Source organism: Thalassophryne amazonica, chromosome 5 (assembly GCF_902500255.1).
Source record: "Thalassophryne amazonica chromosome 5, fThaAma1.1, whole genome shotgun sequence".
Lineage (NCBI taxonomy): Eukaryota > Metazoa > Chordata > Actinopteri > Batrachoidiformes > Batrachoididae > Thalassophryne > Thalassophryne amazonica.
This window is the reverse complement of record NC_047107.1, coordinates 96,420,830-96,442,931: the sequence shown is the minus strand read 5'-3', so window position 1 is coordinate 96,442,931 and position 22,102 is coordinate 96,420,830. Positions and strand designations below refer to the sequence as shown.

The 22,102-nt window shown below is 41.9% G+C and overlaps 1 protein-coding gene across 1 annotated transcript in view; it reads left to right on the top strand.

The window, feature by feature from the left end:
• Positions 1–22,102, top strand: part of camsap1b (calmodulin regulated spectrin-associated protein 1b) — a 120,482-nt gene that overhangs the window by 10,042 nt on the left and 88,338 nt on the right. Inside the window, exon 2 of the mRNA XM_034170918.1 lies at positions 2,107–2,273. Coding sequence (XP_034026809.1) covers positions 2,108–2,273 — 166 coding nt within the window. The 5' untranslated portion in view covers position 2,107. The remainder of the gene's footprint in view (positions 1–2,106; positions 2,274–22,102) is intronic.

Sequence of the window (22,102 nt, the reverse complement as noted above, 5' to 3'; positions counted from 1 at the left end):
GTGCGATTTAAAAGTGTTTATCGTAGTGTTTGTGTGTATATGCATTATAACGCCTCAGCACACGAGCAAAGTTACGATATTCTTCAGAACGACAGTATACACAACATGCATCCAGCAGCATACACGTTGCTGTCATAGGCAATTGCCTGTAAAGTTTTTTTGGCAAGTTATAAGTTTCTAAACAGCGTAATTTGTAATGAAAGCCGCTTTCATTTGTGCGGCTCTGGGCGCCATGTTTCTTTCTGTGGAGACAGCAGTAAGCTCCTCCTACCCCTCTAAACGGAGTGTGCATCCAGATTCACTCTGTTTGAAGGGGTTTGTAGCCCTCTGCCTACCCCTCCGCCTCACTCCAAAAAGAGAATTGAGACACCCCTCTGTCTCTTGTGCCCCCGCAAAACAGAGGGGAAGGGGTAAGGGGAAGGGCCAAGGTGCAGAATTGAGATTCAGCCTAAGTTTACCCATAATCCCTTTGGGCATCTGTGTGTTTATGTTCAAATCTTCAGAATTGGTGTGCATCATTTTAAAATTAACAGATATGACAGACTTTGTACATTTTAAGCGTTGCATTAATGTAGTTATTCTATCTGGATTAATTTGATTAATAAATCAAGCCATAAGTCAAACCTGCTTTCCATTTCAAGACCTCCGCCTCATAGCTGGACCACTGTATCCTGTCAAGGTAAATGGCGCTTTCCTACAGCAGTGGTTAGCGCGCACAAAGATAGTGCTGGCTCATTGGATGGCTTTGTGATCGCCTTTTATTCTGTTAGAAGTTTTGGCGGTGTGTAAACTTAAAATCAGCTTGTTAGTAGCTGAGAGCGTACGGGAGACAAAATTGAAAGCTAGCTGTAGCTTTCGATAAGTGTTTAGGCAGTTTATCGGTTTAGCATTATAAAAGATAACTTTTTAGTTAGCTGATTGCCAGTTATCGAAGCTAACATTTTGCTTAGCTGTGCCCACCACTGCCTCTAGTAAAAAAAAAAAAAAAAAAAAATAGAATGACACAAACGCAGAACTTTCTTGAAATGCCTTCTAGCATAATTTGAATTTATAAAACCTTTCAACATGCCCTTTACACAAAAGGTGCGGGGGGCTATAAACAGCATTATTATGAAGTTGAACAAACAATTTTAATACAGTTGATGTAGCTGAATTTTTGACATCGAACAAATCAGGTAGTGCTGTGGGTGGGACATTGCTAAAAACTGGAAAGCAGTGATTCATATTTCAGTAGGGTGGTGTGGCTAGTGGGCTTTTTTCTCCATATGATAGGGCCGTATCAGACATCAGTGTAAAGTAGTATAAATAAATAATTCAAGATTAGTAACTGTTATTTATATATATTATATATATATATATATATATATATATATAATATAAAATTAGGTGGACATAGCATTTGTTTTTGTCTTAAACTTGCATACAGTAGCTTTAATGTAGAAGAGAACAGAGAGAGAGCTGCCATCAGCCAGAGTTTTACTAGCTGCTGTGTTTTTTTTTGTTGTTGTTTTTAATGTACTTTCAAATTCACACTCACATTGCACCACTTTCAGTTTTTAAAAAATTACTTTTTGCACAAATGACGGCATCTCATGAAACTACAGATTTAAGATGATTATAGGCAGTGTCACTATTCAGCGAGCATCTCTTCATTGAAATAGTTATTAATATAAAGCATCAACTTTTGTAATTAGCTCGGTCACACAGTCGTCCCCTCCTCTGCCGGTGGTAGTAAGGCAGACTGATTATACGGGGACAATGGCTCACAAATTTGGATTGGTACATTTTTCTGTTTAATATTTTGGGGAAAAAAGGTAAATTATGATGGATGAAATATTTTCTACTGGAAAGTAGCAACTGCATCTGTTTCAGAGCCAGAGTAGTATATTTTAAAATTAAACTCTTATCAGTAGATCTGTTTTATAAATGACCAATAACTGTAAAAATGTTGAATATTTGGTCAGATAATCTTCCAGACTAATAATCGGTCAACCCCTCCTCGTACCATGCCCTGTCACACTACAAGGTTGTGTCATGCACTTATGTTTAACCAACTGAAAAAATGTTTTTTTTTTATTTTTTATTTTTTTATTTTTTTTTTTTAAGGATGGATCTCGAGTCATGTACTGGGGAGGACAGAACCAGGAGAAAAGTGGATTTGGCCGGAATGACAGAGGGCACAATGGAAGTCATACCACTGGAGATGTATGATTCTGCCAGAGCGAAAATAGCTGCCAACCTGCGGTGGCTGTTTGCTAAAGCTTATGGCATTGGTAAGTGATTTAGCATCTACATGATAGGAAATGAAAAATTTAGACTTTTCTTTGCAAGGATTGCTTCTTCAGAATGAGTCCAGTGGAATTGTGAGGTCAAAGTTGATCTCTGGATTTTTGTTTTGTTGTTGTTTTCCTCCCAGTCTGGGGTCTTTTTCTTTCCTTTTTTTGAGACTTAGTAGCTGCATGTAATAAGACATAGCATCTTTGTGACAACCAAGCAATTAATAACACCTGACATGGTGCCTGGAGTCTGCAACATATTTTCCACATGTAGTCATTGGGTGTTCAGATGTTATTACTGGAGCAATATATTTAGTAATGTGGACCAAATACTGATGCTTAGTGCAACATATAGTGACTCAGTGGTTTGACACAGACAGCGAGAGCACAAGAGAAATAAAATATTTGTGTTGAATGTTTGCTTGAGCCAACACGAATTCCCCCGTGACAGTTGGCATCTGAAGCCTCACTGATTGACTTATGGTGGAGCAGATAAGAATGTCGTTGGGCCAAAATTGTTCACTTGGTGATGCAATCATCAGATTTGACATGAATGTTCTTTATAAATCAGTGTTTGAGAAAAGCATGTGTTGCTCCAAAACCTGGATGTACCTTTCAGCATTGATGGTGCCATCACCGATGTGCAAGTTGCCCATGCCCATTCTCCACATTCTCTGAATCTTCTGATTATATTATGGACTGCAGATCATGGAATCCCTAAATTCCTTGCAATTGAACATTGTTCTTAAACTGTTGGACTATTTTTCTTTTTTTTTCCCACGCAGTTGTTCACAAAGTGGTGATCCTCGTGCCATCTTTGCTTGTGTATGGCTGAGCCTTTTGGGGATGCTCCTTTTATGCCCAGTCATGACACTCCAGGGTTCTAGCTAGTGCAAACTTGCGTTACGGCCTGTTATGCTATAATTTTGGACCGTTACAATTTTGATTACATTACAACGAGGTTAATTACAGGATCTGTAATCAACCGTTTCTGCAGCGTGAAGCAATGCTTCGATTCAATGGCTCGTGGCTCTTTGATTCCCTGCTCTTCAGAAGCGGTAAGTCCGCTTCTTCACCCCTCTGAAAGCCATTAAAATATCATGAGTCACTTTTGTGTTGATTAAAATCACTAACTAGGACTCTTGTCTTGTTTCAGTCGAGAAACGAGAATCGTGCTCCGTTCTGTTGTCACAGCTTCAAACGCTGCACGGCAGCGCTGCTGAGACAGAGTCCGCTCAGAATTAATAACTTCAAAACGAATCACCACTTTAAATAAAATGACACCTCTTACAGACATTGCAATACAGACAATAACTGCAATCGGCTAAAACGTTTTTCCGACGTCCTGCATTCTTTATAGACCTGACGTGCAGCGCAGCTACAAGAGCTCAGCTCATAGGTATGGAAAGACATTCATGCCAGTAATAATGTCTGAAAGGAAATGCTTTTGACAAAAACTAACAGATTTTATTTCTGTTTGTCGAGATATCAAGGATCCACCATGTAGAGTTTATTATGTCCAGAGTTTAAGGATCCAGTAACCAATTTCATATTTATTTACTTTAAGACTCAATAAAATGTTGTTCAATTTCTATTTAATCAGCTTATAAAGCGCCAAATTACAACAAAAGCAGTCTCAAGGTGCTTCATGCAGAAGAGTTCAACATAAAAAAATAAAAATAAAAAAATTAAAATAAAAAAATTAAAATACCTCATTAAAAACAGAAGTAAAAGAATAAAACATAAAATAAAAACTACTCATAAAGAGAATAAAAATAGGTTTTAAGTCTTGACTTAAAAATGTCCACGGACTCCAACTGCCTCACTGAGGGCCATGTACTGCTACCCCAGAATGAGATTGCCCACTCAACAAACTTCCCCAGCCTTCTGGACAAGATGAAGGGGCTTGGGCTGTCGTACCTGGCTTTTCCCCTTTAGGTACCTCTAAATGGCCAATTTTCCACCTTGAATTTTCAAAAGCTTCCCCCCTTCCGCACCATCCCCCCCCCCCCCTCGGTCGCTTCACTCCCTCGACATTACCACTACGCTAAAATTTTATCCTAGCTAGAACCCTGCACTCACTTGTTTCCAGTTAACCTGTTCGCCTGTGGAATGTTCCAAACAGATGTTCTCTGAGCATTCATCAACTTTCCCAGGCTTTTGTTCTCACTGTCCCAGCTTTTTTGAAATGTGTTGCAGGCATCCATTTCAGAATGAGCAAATATTTGCATAAAAACAAAAAAGTTTATCAGTTTGAACATTAAATAGTTTGTCTTTGTGGTGTATTCAATTGGATATAGGTTGAAGAGGAGTTGCAGATCATTGTATTCTGTTTTATTTACATTTTACACAATGTCCCAACTTAATTGGAATTGGGGTTGTAACTTCTTGATCCAATTTTTGTGAATCTTGAGAAACTTGGTATACATAGTAGTTATGGCCATCATCAGCACTAGATTTGAAATCGGTATGAAATTTTTGAACAGTATCCCGATTAGCAAAATTGTCGTTTGTGCATGGTTAGGGTTGGGTATCGAGAACCAGTTCTTTTCGTGTATCGTTAAGAAATTATTCGATCCACCAGTATCAATAGTCTTTTTGCTTAACGATTCCCATATCGGTCCTTTAGACCGGCCATTGTTTTTGAAGGTGTTTGTCGGGAAAATGATTATTTCTCTACGTTGATTGCAGACTCTTCAGCGGCTCTGTAATCAACCGCTTCTGCAGCGCGACTCCACTTTGAAGCGTGAACCAATGAAACAATTCTCTGGCTGATTGGTTCTTTGATTCGCTGCTCTTCAGAAGCGGAAAATCCACTTCTTAACTCCTCTCAAAACCATTAAAATATGTCAATCGTGAGTCACTTTTGTGTGGATTAAACTCACTAACTAGGACTCTTGTCTTGTTACAGTCAAGAAACGAGAATCGTCCTGTGTTCCATTGACACCTCTAAATGCTGCACGGTTCCCTGCTGAGACAGTCTTGTCGGAATTAATAATTTCAAAACGAATTGCTGCTTTAAATAAAATAACAGCTCTTTCCGAACACTGTAATACAGACAATAAACTACAATTGACTAAAATGTTTTTTTCCTCCCAAATTATTACATCCTGACGTGCAGCGCAGCCAGCTGCAAGAGCTCAGCTCAGATGCATGGAAACGGGTCAGTGATAATCAAGGCTATAGATACAAGATACAGATGTTATCATATCAGAAACACTAAATCATATGTCATGAATATGTACTTTTGCTTTCAGCATCTGCATATGAAAAAAACTTCATGTTGCCAAAAAATGGTTTGATTAATCCTAATATTTAACAAGTTATGACCAGAAACGTGGTGCATTTTTAAATGAAATTAGGCGTTATTCTGTGTCACTTTAAAACTGATGCGGCATGTTTTATTGTATAACAATAAAGGTGTGGTAGTCTTTTATGTAAATGTTTTTCTGTGATATAAACAAATATCTGTTTCCTATTTTCATAAAATTTCATTAATTTCGGGGTGATCCAAGAGACAGCTACATAGTTTTACAGAAATGAGTTACACCATTCTAAAATTTTATTTTCAAGACAATATTGAATGGAAATGCTGAATGAAAACAATAAAAAGTCATCCTTTGGTCTTTAAATAATGTTATTTGAAGTCTCAAGGGTGTCTAAAAAATAAACAGATTTAATGCGTCCAGAGCAATATTTTGATTTTGGCGATGTTTGCACTGCATGGTCTCAGATGTTCAGAAAACCCTGTAGAGTCCGTGACATACCTATATTTAAAAATAATAGCATGATGAATGTAACTTAAGTAGTTTTATTGTCCTGTGTTCGGATAAGTTGAATGGAATAAATAATGAGGTCCTATACCTGTTATGATGAAGTCTGTAGGTAGCAAAGTGTCACGGACTCTACACACGTAGTTTTAAAATAGTACATGGATGATTCTATGAGTATCCATGATGAAGTGCTCTATCTATATTGAAGAATACAGTTTGTTAAGCCTTATAACCAAAACATATACCAATTTTTTTTAAGTAAATAGTAAAATAAATGACTCTTGTATTAAGGATATTCTTTCTTTTGTAGAGTCTGTGACGGTCAAAATGTGACTTTGCCTCTTTGGCTTAATATTGTCACCAAAAACAATTGGCTAGAGATACATGAATACAATTTTGGATTATATTGTGCTAGACATTGGTCTTCATAATGGGTCTCAATTCAAAGAAAAATGCTTACTTTGATTTTTGTCTTAAGGTGACACACCTTAAGACACCTTGATTGTGACTGACCCGTCAGACATCTATGCCAATAATGTGTGAAAGGAAATGCTGTTGACAAAAACTACAGATTTTGTTTATTTCTATTTATGTCCAGAGATCAAGGATCCACTATGTAGAGTTTATTATGTCCAGAGTTTAAGGATCCAGTGACCAATTTCATATTTATTTACTTTAAGACTCAATAAAATGTTGTTGACATAGAAAACCTGCAACGCCTACTTTTAGTACACAGAAAATTCACAAGCAGTATCGATAAGGGAATTGATAATGAATCGGATTGATAAGCAGAATCAATAATGGTATTGATATCGACAAACTCTTATCCCTATGCATGGTAACTTCCAGGTGTTCATAGTTTTAACTGTTTCAGTCATGTTTGAACATCTTTCAGTGGGGTATTCTCAGTGAGTATGGCTTGAAACCTGTTTGGTTGTCCTCCATCGGGATAAAAATTTGAAGCCGAAGCAGCGTTTGTTGCGGTTCTGTCTTTACTTGTGTTTTCGGGTGGGTTGCCAGGTCTGCACAGCAATCCGGCTTAAGGCTTTTCATCCTGTTTTTGCACCTTTTTGGATGTAGTAGAACAGCAGGAATAGAGGTGTTATTTGGAGTGGTAGCATGGTGAGCAGGATCCTGTAATTCCTCCTGACTGTTTGTGTGTGGATTTGTTAACAAAATTCAAAACAAGCTTTTAGAAAAAACATCCTGGCTGATTTACATCAAACTTGGTGAGAATATTATGTGGGTGAGTGTCTTCAGATGATTACCTGTTCAGACAGATTGGTCAAAGGTTAAGCAAATCATAACCCAAAGACATAATATTTGTGATTGATTAGTATAACTGACTTCCTCTTGCACAACTTTGGTGTGCTTAAGTTGCCATCGAGCATTTCACAAGGAGAATGACACCCCCACCATCCTGTCCATTCACAAAAAAAAAAATCTCATACCATAGTATTATTTGTGTATTACTTCCTTGCCATATACTAAGTGTTTCCCAAATTACAATGCCATATTTAAATAAATTGGGGATGGTATGGAAAATGTGAAAAAAGAAAAAAGAAATTCTGCAATGATTGGTGTGTGTGTGTGTGTACGTACACATAATTTTACTTGAACATGGATTTCTATTTCACTGGAGTGTGAAACTAAGAGATGTCATGTTTTGTGTTGGAAAACGTCATTTCATTTGGTGAAACTTCATTTCACCTGTACTGTCTCTGTAATCTGGTGAAAAATGGTCACAAAGTCGAGAGTAATGTTTACAACACATACTTTTAACTTAGTGGAGAAATTGATTCAAAAATTTCCATTCCAATTTATTAGAATCAAGCAATTCAGTCTCTATACAACCAATGTAGCCGTTGTCAGTGTTCTCTGCATCTTTCCAGACCTGTTGTCAGTGGGTGTTTGACTCTACTAGACCTGCTCCTTGTCACCTATCCTGTTTGTGATTTTAATGGATTTCATGGCAGTGATCTTAATGTATTTCGTTTGATATCAGAATTGCATTTCTACTTTTTACAGATGATGTGGTTCTGTTGCCTTCAAGACATATTCAGTGACTTGGAAATGTTCATGCAGGTCTTGACAATAAGGCAATTTATGTACTGGCCCACAGGGCCAGTAGAATTTGAAAGTTACTGGCCCGGATGAAAATCTCACTGGCCCATACTGTCACGCCCGCGCCGAACCGACGGCCGCCGCATTGACCCAGTAATATACAATACTCTAACTGTCAACTTGCGTTGCGTTGCGTTGACCCATTAAATTTCACCAGTAAAAATTTGTTGTTGTTCTGGGAAGTTAGTGAATGTTTTTTTTATTCTTCGCCAGGAAGTACGCAATGTGGAACATGTTTGTCATCTGCTCTTCAAACTTGGCATCCATTTTTTTGTTGACATGGGTTCCTTGAAGAACAGCTGGCTTGGGGTTGTCCTTCCCTCTCCTTTTCCATCTGATGCACACATGCCTTGTGACTAGCTCTATTCTGGTGGGGATCGAAGCCTGTGCATCTATCAGTAACCTGACCTTTGTACAAAGAGCAATTCTTGGAAAATAAATGAAATAATAGGATAACTAACATCAAAGATTAGAAAAGTTTTGTTTCTTTTTTCCCTAACTGGAAAACTGCCCTTTTGGAAGGAAAGCCATTTTCTTTACCTGGAATTATTGAAAAAAGACAAAAAAAAAAATTCATATTTTTTGCAAATTATCATCAAACTGAAGAAGAATAAGAGAAACACACAAATACATTATTTTATCAAATATTCTTATACTACATGAAAAACCTTACAGTGCATCAACTCTGGAAAAAAATATGAGGTAACTTAAGTAATTTTTTACTCAGACATTAAACTTTGGCTTTCACAATGCATAAACATTAGAAAACAAAGACAGTATTCTTATACTACATAATAAAAACCTTAAACTGAATCAACTTTGAAAAAAATGTCGGGGGGTAACCGATATGAATTTTTTAAATCAACACTCAGACATTAGAAATGGGTTTCCTTAATGCAAAAACACTTGAAAACAAACACAATATTCTTATACGAGGTCTGTGAGAAAAGAAACTGACCTTTTTATTTTTTTTCAAAAACTATATGGATTTGAATCACGTGTGATTACATCAGACAAGCTTGAACCCTCGTGCGCATGCGTGAGTTTTTTCACGCCTGTCGGTTGCGTCATTCGCCTGTGGGCAGGCTTTGAGTGAGCACTGGTCCACCCCTCCCGTCGGAATTTCTTTGTCTGAAAACTTGCTGAGAGACTGGCGCTTTGCTTTATCAAAATTTTTTTTCAGAAACTGTGAGGCAGATCCGAGTGGACACCATTCGAGAAATTCAGACGGTTTTTCTGTGAAAATTTTAAGGGCTGATGAGAGATTAGTGTTGTTGTCAGCCTGTTTCGAGCTGAAAACTTCCAAATTTAAGCCTCTGTTGACCCAGGACATCGTGAGAGAACAGAGAAGTTTCAGAAGAGGTCGGGATCAGCATTTTATCCGGACATTCCAGTGTTAAAGGAGATTTTGTAATGAAAGACGTGCGGACGAATTTGTGCGTCGGGATGCAGCCGCTCATCGCACGGCGCCACATGAAAACGCCTCCATGTTGATAACCATTCGTAAGATTTAGGCGGCTTTCGATGGCTTTCAGTCGAGTGAGTATCCGAGAAATTGTTTAACAGCTGGGCATGTTCAAACTTGTCCTTTAAGGCTTCCAACGGAGGTGTTTTGCTGTGGCGCCGCGCCATGAGCTGCTGGGTGCCGACGAGCGAATCCGTCCGCACGTCTTTCATTACAAAATCTTCTTTAACAGTGGAATGTCCGGATAAACTGCTGATCCTGACCTCTTCTGAAACTTCTCTGTTCTCTCACGACGTCCTGGGTCACAGAGGCTTAAATTTGGAAGTTTTCAGCTCGAAACAGGCTGACGACGGTGGCTTGGGGCGCGGCGCACCGTCTGGCTCCGTGGGCAGTCCTTAAAGCGACAGTAACACTCCATAATCTCTCATCAGCCCTTAAAAGTTTCACCGAAAACCGTCTGAATTTCTCGAATGGTGTCCACTCGGATCTGCCTCACAGTTTCTGAAAAAATTTTGATTTAGCAAAGTGCCAGTCTCTCAGCAAGCTGTCAGACAAAGGAATTCCGACGGGAGGGGTGGACCAGTGCTCACTCAAAGCGTGCCCACAGGTGAATGACGCAACTGACAGGCGTGAAAAAACTCACGCATGCGCACGAGGGTTCAAGCTTGTCTGATGTAATCGCACGTGATTCAAATCCATATAGTTTTTGAAAAAAATAAAAAGGTCCGTTTCTTTTCTCACAGATCCCGTACTACATGATAAAAACCTTTAAGTGAGTCAACTTTGGAAAAAAATGTCGCTAGGTAACTGATATGAATTTTTTCAACACACAGACATTAATACAAAAATAAATTTATTTCTTGATCATTTACAAAATTAATATGTTAAATTTCATATACCAAGCTCCCTTGCTAATGTTGTCACTGTGGGGTTTCCACAAGGGCATACTGATTAGACTCTTAAACTGGCGTATGAAATCATACCAGATGTCTACCAGGACTTGGTATATTTATACTTACTTGTCAGCATATTCTGGCATGGCCCTACAAGTTCCACAGAAGACAACCTCGCTCTCCTCATCATGCTCCAGCCATGGCCATCTTTTCTTCCAGGAAGCTTGCCAAGTTTTCCTCACCCTTTTCTTATCATATTCAGCATCAGCAGCCTTCCTCTTCTGTGCTTGTTTTGAGGGTGATAGCTGTTCTTTCCTTTGCTTCCCTGGTTTCTGCCCAGGGGCAGGAGGTTTCAAGAAATTCATAATATTCACTGCGATTGATCTTGCGTAAGCGAAAATGATGCATTGATGTTGAAGCGAAATTCGCGCCACATCAGAAGATGCTCCTGCAGACGAAGTTCATCTGCAGGTTCGTCTGCACTTTGGCAATGTTCGGAACATTGCCCAAGTGGCACGGAAAGACGGCCCCACGCATGCGCCGTAGCTACCACAACAAACATGGCGGACGATGTAGCGAAAATGTTCAATTTCTACATGTATTTTGACAGATTTCTTCACGGTAAGACGGACCAGTACGGACCAGTGAAATATGAACTTCACTGGCCCGTGGTGGCCCGGAACGTGTAAAAAGGCCACCGGGCCATCGGACCAGTGCTATTGTCAAGTCCTGTCATGTATCCATCCCCTGACTTGTCTGAAGAAAACTGGCAATTAAACTGATTATTTACAAGTATTATACCAAAGGGGCTGATTACTTATGCAACCCATCATCTTGGCTTTTATATTTTTAATTAATTTATATCAAGTTGTAGAGATTTACTTTCAGTTTGAGTCTAAAAGTTAATTTTAGAAATTTTTATCTTGAGAAGCCTGATTTACTTTTTGTATTTGAAATGCCATAAACAAATTAAACTGCATGACATACCAAGGGACTGAATAATTTTGCAAGCTACTGTATCAGGAAGACTCCATTGAATTTTGGAGGTGATCGGGATCCGGATTCTGGATCATTGTTTACTTTTATATAGGCTTTGAAGGATTACGTCAAAACTACTCAACAGTCATCTTCAATCGCTTATCTGGGATCGGGTCATGGGAGCAATAGCTCTAGCAGGAGACCTCAGACTTCCCTTGATCAAGATTCAGTTTATATACACTTTGAAGGATTACATCAAAACTACTTGGTTAGACCACCCCTGCCCATTCTCCATGTAATGTGGAGTCGAGAAGCGCAGCTTCATATCTGATCTGCTATGTTGGCCCCCAAGTAAAAAATGGAGAAGCTAAAGGAGCTTACTACATATTGCAGAACACAGAGGGCGGCTGTTGCTGTGTTCCTCAAGTTCAGGTCTAAGACACCAGCTTACAAGTTATTTCTCTGACCAGTTTGCAGTGTTTTGGGTCTGTTTGTATATCCATTTACATAAGCCTGCTTTAAGCATGTGTGTTGTACTTTGGTTCAGGTTCTTTGTTCCATGCCCATATTTGGCTGTGCTTTTGGGTTTTAATGGTGATCTCACATCCAGAGCAGCTGAATTCTATGTTTAGGTCATTGTTTTCTTTTGGTTTTTATGTGTCTCATTGAGCTGCAGTTGATTATTTTCAAATCTGGTATTGCACAGATAGTTTTATGATTAAGCACCGAATTGAGAGATGTGTAAATTCGGTATGTTTTAGCTACATGTTCTCTGTGAAAATTCAAAGGCCACCATGGCCAGTGCTAACCTGGGACAGCAACAGCCCCCACCCCCCACCCTTTCAGGAGAAAAGTAATAATAAAAGAATATTTAATATTTTTGAACAAACTTGGAGCTTAGTCCACATCTCCACTGTCCACCCATAGGTCAGTTTGTTCAAAATGCAGTGCAACCCCCCCCCCCCCCCCCACACACACAAAACATAAAATAAAATATGGCTACACACACTGGAATGGTTTGTATCTAACTGCTAATATTAGCCCCCCAAACTAAAGTTAAGTCAGTATGGACCTTGTGCAGTCACTCATGTATGTTTCTGTATTCTTCCCCAAATTTGCGCCTTAAGACTTCATGCTTTGTTTGTGCTTTGACATGCACTGTCAACTGTGGGACCTCATATGTAGACTGGTGTGTGCCTTTCCAAGTCATGTCCAATCAACTGAATTTACCCCAGGTGGACTCCAGTTAAGCTGTAGAAACACCTCAAGGATGATCAGTATAAATGTGGTGCACCTGAACTCGATTTTAAGCTTCATGGCAAAGGTTGTGAATACTTGTGTATGTGTGGTTTCTTAGGTTTATTTATTTTCAAAAAATTTGCATAAATCTCACTTTTTTCACATTGCCATTATCGGGAATTGTTGCCTGTCTTTCTGTGTTTAGCAAAATTATGACACTTTTCATGCAAAAATACATTGAGAACAGCTAACTATCAGGGAAGCATTACTACATATCATACTTTTTCACGGCTCACAGATTTCCTCCATCACCACTGCAACCCATTTTTCTCATCTTTGTATACTGCTGGTAATCTGTCGGACAGAACAGCCTTCTTTTGTCCGTGTTGATTGGTGCAGTCATGTGCTCATCCTGAGATCAGCATTTTAAGATAGAAGGTTCAATATAGAGACTGTTGACTATTCGCTGTTCACACTGAAAAGGCAGTGTTAAATTATTCAGACATCATCTGAGTGTTAAGCATATTTGGAGAAGGGCATATTTGTACTTGTGCTCAGCATTCCAATAGCAAATACTTGTGCCGAGTCCAGAATAGCCAGAAATTAAATTCAGCGGGTTTAAGATGCTGTGGGCCAGACGTGAACCAGGTGTAGATGCATGTGGCCCCCTGTCCCTCCCTCCCTAGGCCTCCGGTGCTCCTCCGGGGCTGCCCGCCTCCCCCAGTCTCCTGGTTTCCCTGGCGCCTCCGCCGGATCTGGGGTTGTGCTGGGGGCCCGGTGGGGCCGGTGTATGTGGCCGCATCCCTGTGCCGCGCCTTTCCTTCCTCCTGCTGCTTGGGGTTGGGCCTCACATGTCGCACCCTTTTAATGCACATCATATTGGGTTGTAACTAGCACATTGTAAGGTTCATAGAGTTTTGCGGTTGGGTGGTGGGGGTGGGTTTGCAGGGCAGTCTGTGGCGCAGCTGTGCACTGCAGCCTTCCACTGCTATCTCCATCTACCACCCCTGCCCTGCAATTTTAATGCACATACTTTCTTTCTACACACTTAGTAAACACGTTCACTAATTTAGAGTCGGGGTCACTAGACGGTGGTGGGTTTGCAGGGCAGGCTGTGGTGCAGCAGTGTGCCGTGGCCTCTCACGGCAGTCTGCCACCTGCCGTCTCCTGCGCTGCTTTTAATGCAACACTTTATCTTTGCTCACTTAGGGGGTCGCATACAGCAAGGGAAATTATAACAACTATGGTGGGTTTGGTAGGTAGGGTGAGTGTGGCATGTGGGGTTGGCCCCGAATGGCTGTGGATGTCTGAGGCTCTGGGGTAGGGGTCTGCCTCGCCAGTTCTGCCGTGGTCCCCGGGCACTGCTCTGGGGTCTGGGGTCCCATGGCCCGTTGGGGGGGGGCGTTGGGGCGTGGGGGATGCGCTGGGGGGTGACAGCTGCTGGAGGATTGGAAAGATGAAAAAAAAAAAAAAAGTGTAGATGCATGATGTGCCACTCCTTAACAAATCCAACAGGCTTAGTATCGGGCGCAGTTACTATATGAACTTTATTAAATATTTATTTGCAGGTGAAGTGTCATCTGTTGTGTGTGTTTTTTTTTGTTTTGTTTTTTTGGCTTTGTTTTTTAAAAAAAAAAAAAAAAAAATCATGGCGGCAGTAGCACAGCCAGACTCTGGTCTTAATGGTACTAACTTTATTAGTAAAAGTTCCTAAAGACTGACTGTGTCAAAAGTGTGGGATTAAAAGCGGTCACAGTCCAAGAGGAAACATAAAAGTACAATTCTGGATGACTGATTGCCAGAAAAGGCAAAACCACTGGTAAATTCCATCTGTTCATGTTTAATATTCAGAGTTTCCTTTATGACCTGCTGTCCCGCCAGGCTAATGAAAACCCCTGCCACGTTAAAAATACTTAGACGTCAATTATAAACAACACAGATGCAGTAACAAAATAATGAACACCTAATAGGCATTAATGGTGGTTTGGTGGTTACTACTGTTGCCTCAAAGCAAGATGGTCCTGGAATCACTTCCCATGTTGTCCTTTATGTGTGGAGCTTGCATGTTCTCCACGTATACATGCAGGTTCCCTCCGGGTGCTCCATTTTTAAAGAAGTACGGGTTAGGTGAATTGGAAACTTTACTTTGACCGTGAATGTGTTTTTCTGCCTGTATGTGGCCCTGCGATAGATTGGCGGCCTGTCCAGGGTGCACCCATCCTCTCTCCCAATGACTGCTGGAATAGAGTCCAGCTAACGTGACACACACAACACACGGGAGTCAAACCACCTGTTAAAATACTTTTATGATACTCAACTTTTAAATGCAATTAAACTGTTTTTCTGTTTTCTGAAACAGACTTTTGTGCTCCACAGTTGTTTGTCTTAGTGATCATTAAACACAGCCACATATGTTCAGCATGAAATTGTGTAAAAAGCTTTGATTCATTAAATTTTTCATCTAGGTTTTAACTTCAAGGATCAGATTTGAAAATGAAATAGCCTCGCTCACAATAAGGTAATTGTTAAAGTGCTCATGCGGTGCAAAACAAGTTAAGCTACCCTTTACACGTTCATACGTTTTGAGGTTTGATGTTAAATATCTCCAAAGTCCGGCTATTCTTTGAACGTCTTCACAGACATTCTCCTGCTACAAATTTTATTTAGGTGTCTGACACAGTTTGTTTGAGATCTCTGTGACATATGTGACAGAAAAATTCCCAAATGCTCCAACTGACTTCAGATTATTCAGATTATTAAGTGTTGGAATTATGTATATATGGATATTTTTCAAGATGTAACAATACATGTTTCCAACAAACAGTCTAGGAACTGCAAGCAGTAAAATTAAAACTGGTTACTGAAGAATATATGATCATAGTCAAAAATGGCGTGCATAGCTTACATTGTCATTAGGATATGGCCTCGCTGAAGGTTGTCACCACCCTACTCAGAGTGCCGCTCTCATTGGATTGACATCTCTGCTATTTTGGTATTGTGGGATAGCTCGCGCCCACAGATTGAGCTCACCGGACTACTTTCACCACCCTGCTCAGCGTGCCGCTCTCGTTGGAGTGACAACACACAGAATGTGTCTCTTCCCAGATAGATCGCTTTCAGTGCAGCTTCTTGTTCTAACTTTAACACAAAGTTAACACCCAAGTCTTTCATCGCCAACTGTAAATGGTAATGAAACCATTCCAATCGTATCTTTCTGAACTCATCCGCATCAAACTCCATCGTGTCAGTGTTTACAATGTGCTTGAGCAATAACAGGTGAAGTTGCTCATAAACTTTAAGTTTGTTAAATATTTATTATGGCCACTCTTATAACTTCAGTTATCTTTATAATTTTATTACTGGTACATTTTAGAATGAATTTGGATCAGATATACGAGGTCTGTTAGAAAAGTATCCGACCTTCTTATTTTATGCAAAAAATATATGGATTTGATTCATATGTTTTTACGTCAGCCATGCTTGAACCTTCGTTCTCATGCGTGAATTTTTTTCACGCCTGTCGGTTGCGTCATTCGCCTGTGGGCAGGCTTTGAGTGAGCACTGGTCCACTCCTCTCGTCGTTTTTTCATTGCGAGGAAATGGCGGAATGATTTGGGCTTTGTTCCATTAGAATTTTTTCAGAAACTGCTAGAGACAGGCAGCTGGAAACCATTCGGAAAATTCAGATGGCTTTCGGTGAAAATTTTATGGGCTTCACAGAGATTAAGGAGTGTTACTACCGCTTTAAGGACGGCGCACGGCACGCCACGCTCCGAGCCGCGATCGACAGGCAGAAACCACCAGATCATTTCTAACGGATGGCTGTGTGGATCCGGGACCATCGTGTGCAGTTTCTCTGGTTATCACAAGAGCTGGACATCAGCCACTTTCCGGCAGATTTCACTTTTAACAAGAGATTTTGTCATGAAAAGACCTGTGGAGGCTTCGCGCGTCATGACGGAGCCGCTAATGGAGCGAGACAAAGAACGCCTCCGTTTTGGAGTGTCAGAGGACAAGTTGGGACATGCCTATCTCGGCTTTCAGTGGCTTACTAGTCGAGTGAGTATAAAAGAAATTGTGGAGAGCTGGGCATGTCCCAACTTGTCCTCTGACACTCCAAAACGGAGGTGTTCTTTGTCTCGCTCCATCAGCGAATCCGTCGTGAAGCGCGAAGCCTCCGCGCGGCTTTCCATTACAAAATCTCTTGTTAAAAGAATTAGAATCAGAAGAAGTTTATTGCCATTGCCAGTGAACAGGAGTCACAGACTAGGAATTTGCTTCGGTACAATGGTGCAACATTAAGAAGAGATAAAATATAAATATACATATGTGTCAAAATAAGATAAATCTAAGATAAAAAAAAAAGAAATATGAAAGGCTGTGTGCAACAGAGAAACAGAAAAAACAGTGCAGTGGGAGGAGTGCAATTAAAAACCAAAGTACACTGTCTAAAGTGACCCATGATAAGATGATAAAGTGACAGAGTTAAGCTTAAGGTGACTGAGTTATGAGGAGTTCATGAGTCTAACGGCAGAGGGGAAGAAGCTCGACCTGCTCGGCTCAGAGTCCTGGAGACGTGTAGGTCGTGGAGAGATGGAAGGCTACAGCCGATCACCTTCTCAACAGAGGCCACAATGCGCTGCAGTCTGTGTCTGTCCCGGGCTGTGGCCCCGGCGTACCACACCGTGATGGAGGAGCAGAGGATGGACTCGATGATGGCCGTGTAGAACTGCACCATCAGCTGGACAGGCAGCTTGGCCTTCTTCTTCAGCTGCCGCAGGAAGTACATCCTCTGCTGGGCCTTCTTGATGAAGGAGCTGATGGTTGACTCCCACTTGAGGTCCTGGGTGATGGTGGTGCCGAGGAAGCGGTGGACAGACCGCAGTGGTGATGGGGCTGTTGGTGAGGGCGAGGGAGGGCGGGGGGGCTGTGGCTTTCCTGAAGTCCACGATTATCTCCACTGTTTTCTGGGCGTTGAGCTCCAAGTTGTTGCTGCTGCATCAGGTCACCAGCCGGTCCACCTCCCTCCTGTAGGCAGACTCATCCCCATCCAAAATGAGTCCGATGAGGGTGGTGTCGTCCGCAAACTTGATGAGCTTTACAGAGTTGTGGCTGGAGGTGCAGCAGTTAGTGTACAGGGAGAAGAGCAGAGGGGAAAGGACACAGCCCTGGTGTTCGAGACATTTTTTTTTCCCAGCCTCACATGCTGACTCCGGTCTGTCAGGAAGTTTGTGATCCACCTGCAGGTGGAGTTGGCACGTGGAGCAGAAAAAGCTTGTCCTGGAGCAAAGCTGGAAGGATGGTGTTGAAAGCAGAGCTGAAGTCCACAAACAGGATCCTAGCGTAGGTTCCTGCGGAGTCCAGGTGCTGCAGGATGGAGTGCAGGGCCAGGTTTATTGCGTCATCTACAGACCTGTTGGCTCTGTAGGCAAACTGCAGGGGGTCCAGGAGGGGGTCGGTGATGGACTTCAGGTGGGATAAAACCAGGCGTTCGAAGGTCTTCATGACTACAGACGTGAGAGCCACAGGCCTGTAGTCATTAAGTCCAGTGATGCGTGGTTTCTTGGGGACTGAAACTATGATTGAGGACTTGAAACAGACTGGAATATGGCATGACTCCAGGGAGGTGTTGAAGATCCCCGTGAAGACTGGGGCCAGCTCATCAGCGCAGTGTCTCAGGGTGGCAGGAGAGACACAGTCTGGGCCCGGGGCCTTACGTGGATTCAGCCTTTTGAAATGTCTCCTCACGTCCTCCTCTTGGACCGAGAGGGCAACACGGGGAGTGGGGAGGGCAGCAGTGAGAGGGGGAGGTCCAGAGTGTTTGAATATCCAGTTGTGTGGGGAGGTGTGAGTCCTTGTCTTCAAACCGTGAATAGAAGACGTTCAGGTCGTTGGCCAGCTTGAGGTCGTCAATAGAACGAGGTGCTTTGGGCTTGTAGTTGGTGATCTCTTTCAACCCCCTCCACACAGAGGCCGAGTCGTTGGCAGAGAACCTTTGCTGCAGATGTGAACTGTACATGGATTTAGCCTTTGCCACCTCCTTGCTAAATCTGTACTTTGCACCTCTATAGCTTGTCTCTGTCTCCTTCTCTGAAAGCCACCTCTTTCTGCTGACGGAGCTGCTGGAGTTTAGGTGTAAACCAGGGCTTGTCATTGTTATATCTCACCCTGGTACGCTGTGGGATGATGCTGTCTTCACAGAAATGAATATATCAATCAATCAATCAATTTTTTTTATATAGCGCCAAATCACAACAAACAGTTGCCCCAAGGCGCTTTATATTGTAAGGCAAGGCCATACAATAATTATGTAAAACCCCAACGGTCAAAACGACCCCCTGTGAGCAAGCACTTGGCTACAGTGGGAAGGAAAAACTCCCTTTTAACAGGAAGAAACCTCCAGCAGAACCAGGCTCAGGGAGGGGCAGTCTTCTGCTGGGACTGGTTGGGGCTGAGGGAGAGAACCAGGAAAAAGACATGCTGTGGAGGGGAGCAGAGATCGATCACTAATGATTAAATGCAGAGTGGTGCATACAGAGCAAAAAGAGAAATCCATCATGGGAACCCCCCAGCAGTCTACGTCTATAGCAGCATAACTAAGGGATGGTTCAGGGTCATCTGATCCAGCCCTAACTATAAGCTTTAGCAAAAAGGAAAGTTTTAAGCCTAATCTTAAAAGTAGAGAGGGTGTCTGTCTCCCCTGATCTGAATTGGGAGCTGGTTCCACAGGAGAGGAGCCTGAAAGCTGAAGGCTTTGCCTCCCATTCTACTCTTACAAACCCTAGGAACTACAAGTAAGCCTGCAGTCTGAGAGCGAAGCGCTCTATTGGGGTGATATGGTACTACGAGGTCCCTAAGATAAGATGGGACCTGATTATTCAAAACCTTATAAGTAAGAAGAAGAATTTTAAATTCTATTCTAGAATTAACAGGAAGCCAATGAAGAGAGGCCAATATGGGTGAGATATGCTCTCTCCTTCTAGTCCCCGTTAGTGCTCTAGCTGCAGCATTTTGAATTAACTGAAGGCTTTTTAGGGAACTTTAGGACAACCTGATAATAATGAATTACAATAGTCCAGCCTAGAGGAAATAAATTATAAATTAGCTTTTCAGCATCACTCTGAGACAGACCTTTCTGATTTTAGAGATATTGCGTAAATGCAAAAAAGCAGTCCTACATATTTGTTTAATATGCGCTTTGAATGACATATCCTGATCAAAAATGACTCCAAGATTTCTCACAGTATTACTAGAGGTCAGGGTAATGCCATCCAGAGTAAGGATCTGGTTAGACACCATGTTTCTAAGATTTGTGGGCCAAGTACAATAACTTCAGTTTTATCTGAGTTTAAAAGCAGGAAATTAGAGGTCATCCATGTCCTTTATGTCTGTAAGACAGTCCTGCAGTTTAGCTAATTGGTGTGTGTCCTCTGGCTTCATGGATAGATAAAGCTGGGTATCATCTGCGTAACAATGAAAATTTAAGCAATACCGTCTAATAATACTGCCTAAGGGAAGCATGTATAAAGTGAATAAAATTGGTCCTAGCACAGAACCTTGTGGAACCTTATGACGTCACAGTGTCCGTGTAGTCATCTAGACTGTCTGTTGAAGCCTCAAACATATCCCAATCCGTGGTGGCCAAGCACGCGCGTAGCTCCTCTACAGCTTCATTGCTCCACACTTTAGACGTCCTCACAACAGGTTTAGAGAGTTTAAGTCTGTCTGTACGTGGGGATGAAGTGGACCATTACGTGATCTGAGAGTCCCAAAGCTGCACTGGCCACCGCGCGGTAGGCGACGCTCACTGTCGTGTAACAATGATCTAATGTGCTCCCTTCTCTGGTCGGGCATTTAACAAACTGTTTGTATTTTGGTAATTCCTGACTGAGATTCCCTTTGTTAAAATCACTGAGAATTATAACAAGAGAGTCCAGAAAGTCTCTCTCCACGCTCATAATCTGACGTGGAGAGTAGAACGGTCTGCAGTTTATGAGGAGATAGTCCAGAGAGGGACAGCAGTGTTGGGAGATCAGTCACATCGGAGCACCAGGCGTTGTTGATATAGAAGCAGAGTCCTCCCCCTCTAGTTTTTCCACCAGAGAGTGCTCTGTCTCTGTCTGCGCAGAGGAGTTGGAATCCCTCTAGTTGGAGCGCGCAGTCCGGTGTCTGTGCATTTAACCACGTCTCCGTGAAGCACAGTACACAAGATGAAAAATCTCTATTCTTCTTCATCAACAGTGCCAGCTCATCCATCTTGTTGTGGAGTGAGCGGACGTTGGAGAGAAATATCCCAGGTAGGGGCATGCGTGTGCCCCTTCGTCTGAGGCGCACGAGAGCTCCAGCACGTTTCCCTCTCCGCCGTCATCTCACTTTTTTGGCCAAAAAGTGAACCAGTTCAGCTGCAGGCACCAAAAACACTGGCGTAATGTCCGTGGGTGTTGATGATTTGATGTTTAGAAGCTCCTCACGGGTGTAGGGACACGATGACACACGATTCACGCAAAAACAGACAAAACAGGGAGCACCAGAATATCAGGGCGCCTTCACGTGGCGCCATCTTGGAAGTGAAATCTGCCGGAAAATGGCTGATGTCCAGCTCTTGTGACAACCAGAGAAACTGCGCACGATGGTCCCGGATCCATACAGCCATCCGTTTAGAAATGAAATGGTCATTTCATTGTATGGCCTTGCCTTACAATATAAAGCGCCTTGGGGCAACTGTTTGTTGTGATTTGGCGCTATATAAAAAAAAAATTGATTGATTGATTTTTGCCTGTCGATTGCGGCTCGGAGTGCGGCGCGCTGTGCGCCATTGTGGGCCATCCTTAAAGTGGTAGTAACACTCCTTAATCTCTGTGAAGCCTATAAAATTTTCACCGAAAGCCATCTGAATTTTCCGAATGGTTTCCAGCTGCCTGTCTTTAACAGTTTCTGAAAAAATTCTGATGGAACAAAGCCCAAATCCATCCATCCATCTTCTACCGCTTAGTCCAATTAAGGGTCGCGGGGGGCTGGAGTCCTTGCAATGAAAAAACGACAAGAGGGGTGGGCCAGTGCTCACTCAAAGCCTGCCCACAGGCGAATGATGCAACCGACAGGCGTGAAAAAACTCACACATGCGCATGAAGGTTCAAGCTTGGCTGACGTAAAACATATGAATCAAATCCATATATTTTTTGCATAAAATAAAAAGGTCGGATACTTTTCTAACAGACCTCGTACTCATTACTTCACATGAATATATCACAATTATCTGGGAACTACTTTTTGCGCAGGAACTCATCAATCACGTTGGCACGTGCACGTACTAGCACAGAATACCCAGAAACTGGACAGTTGTTTGGCCATAAT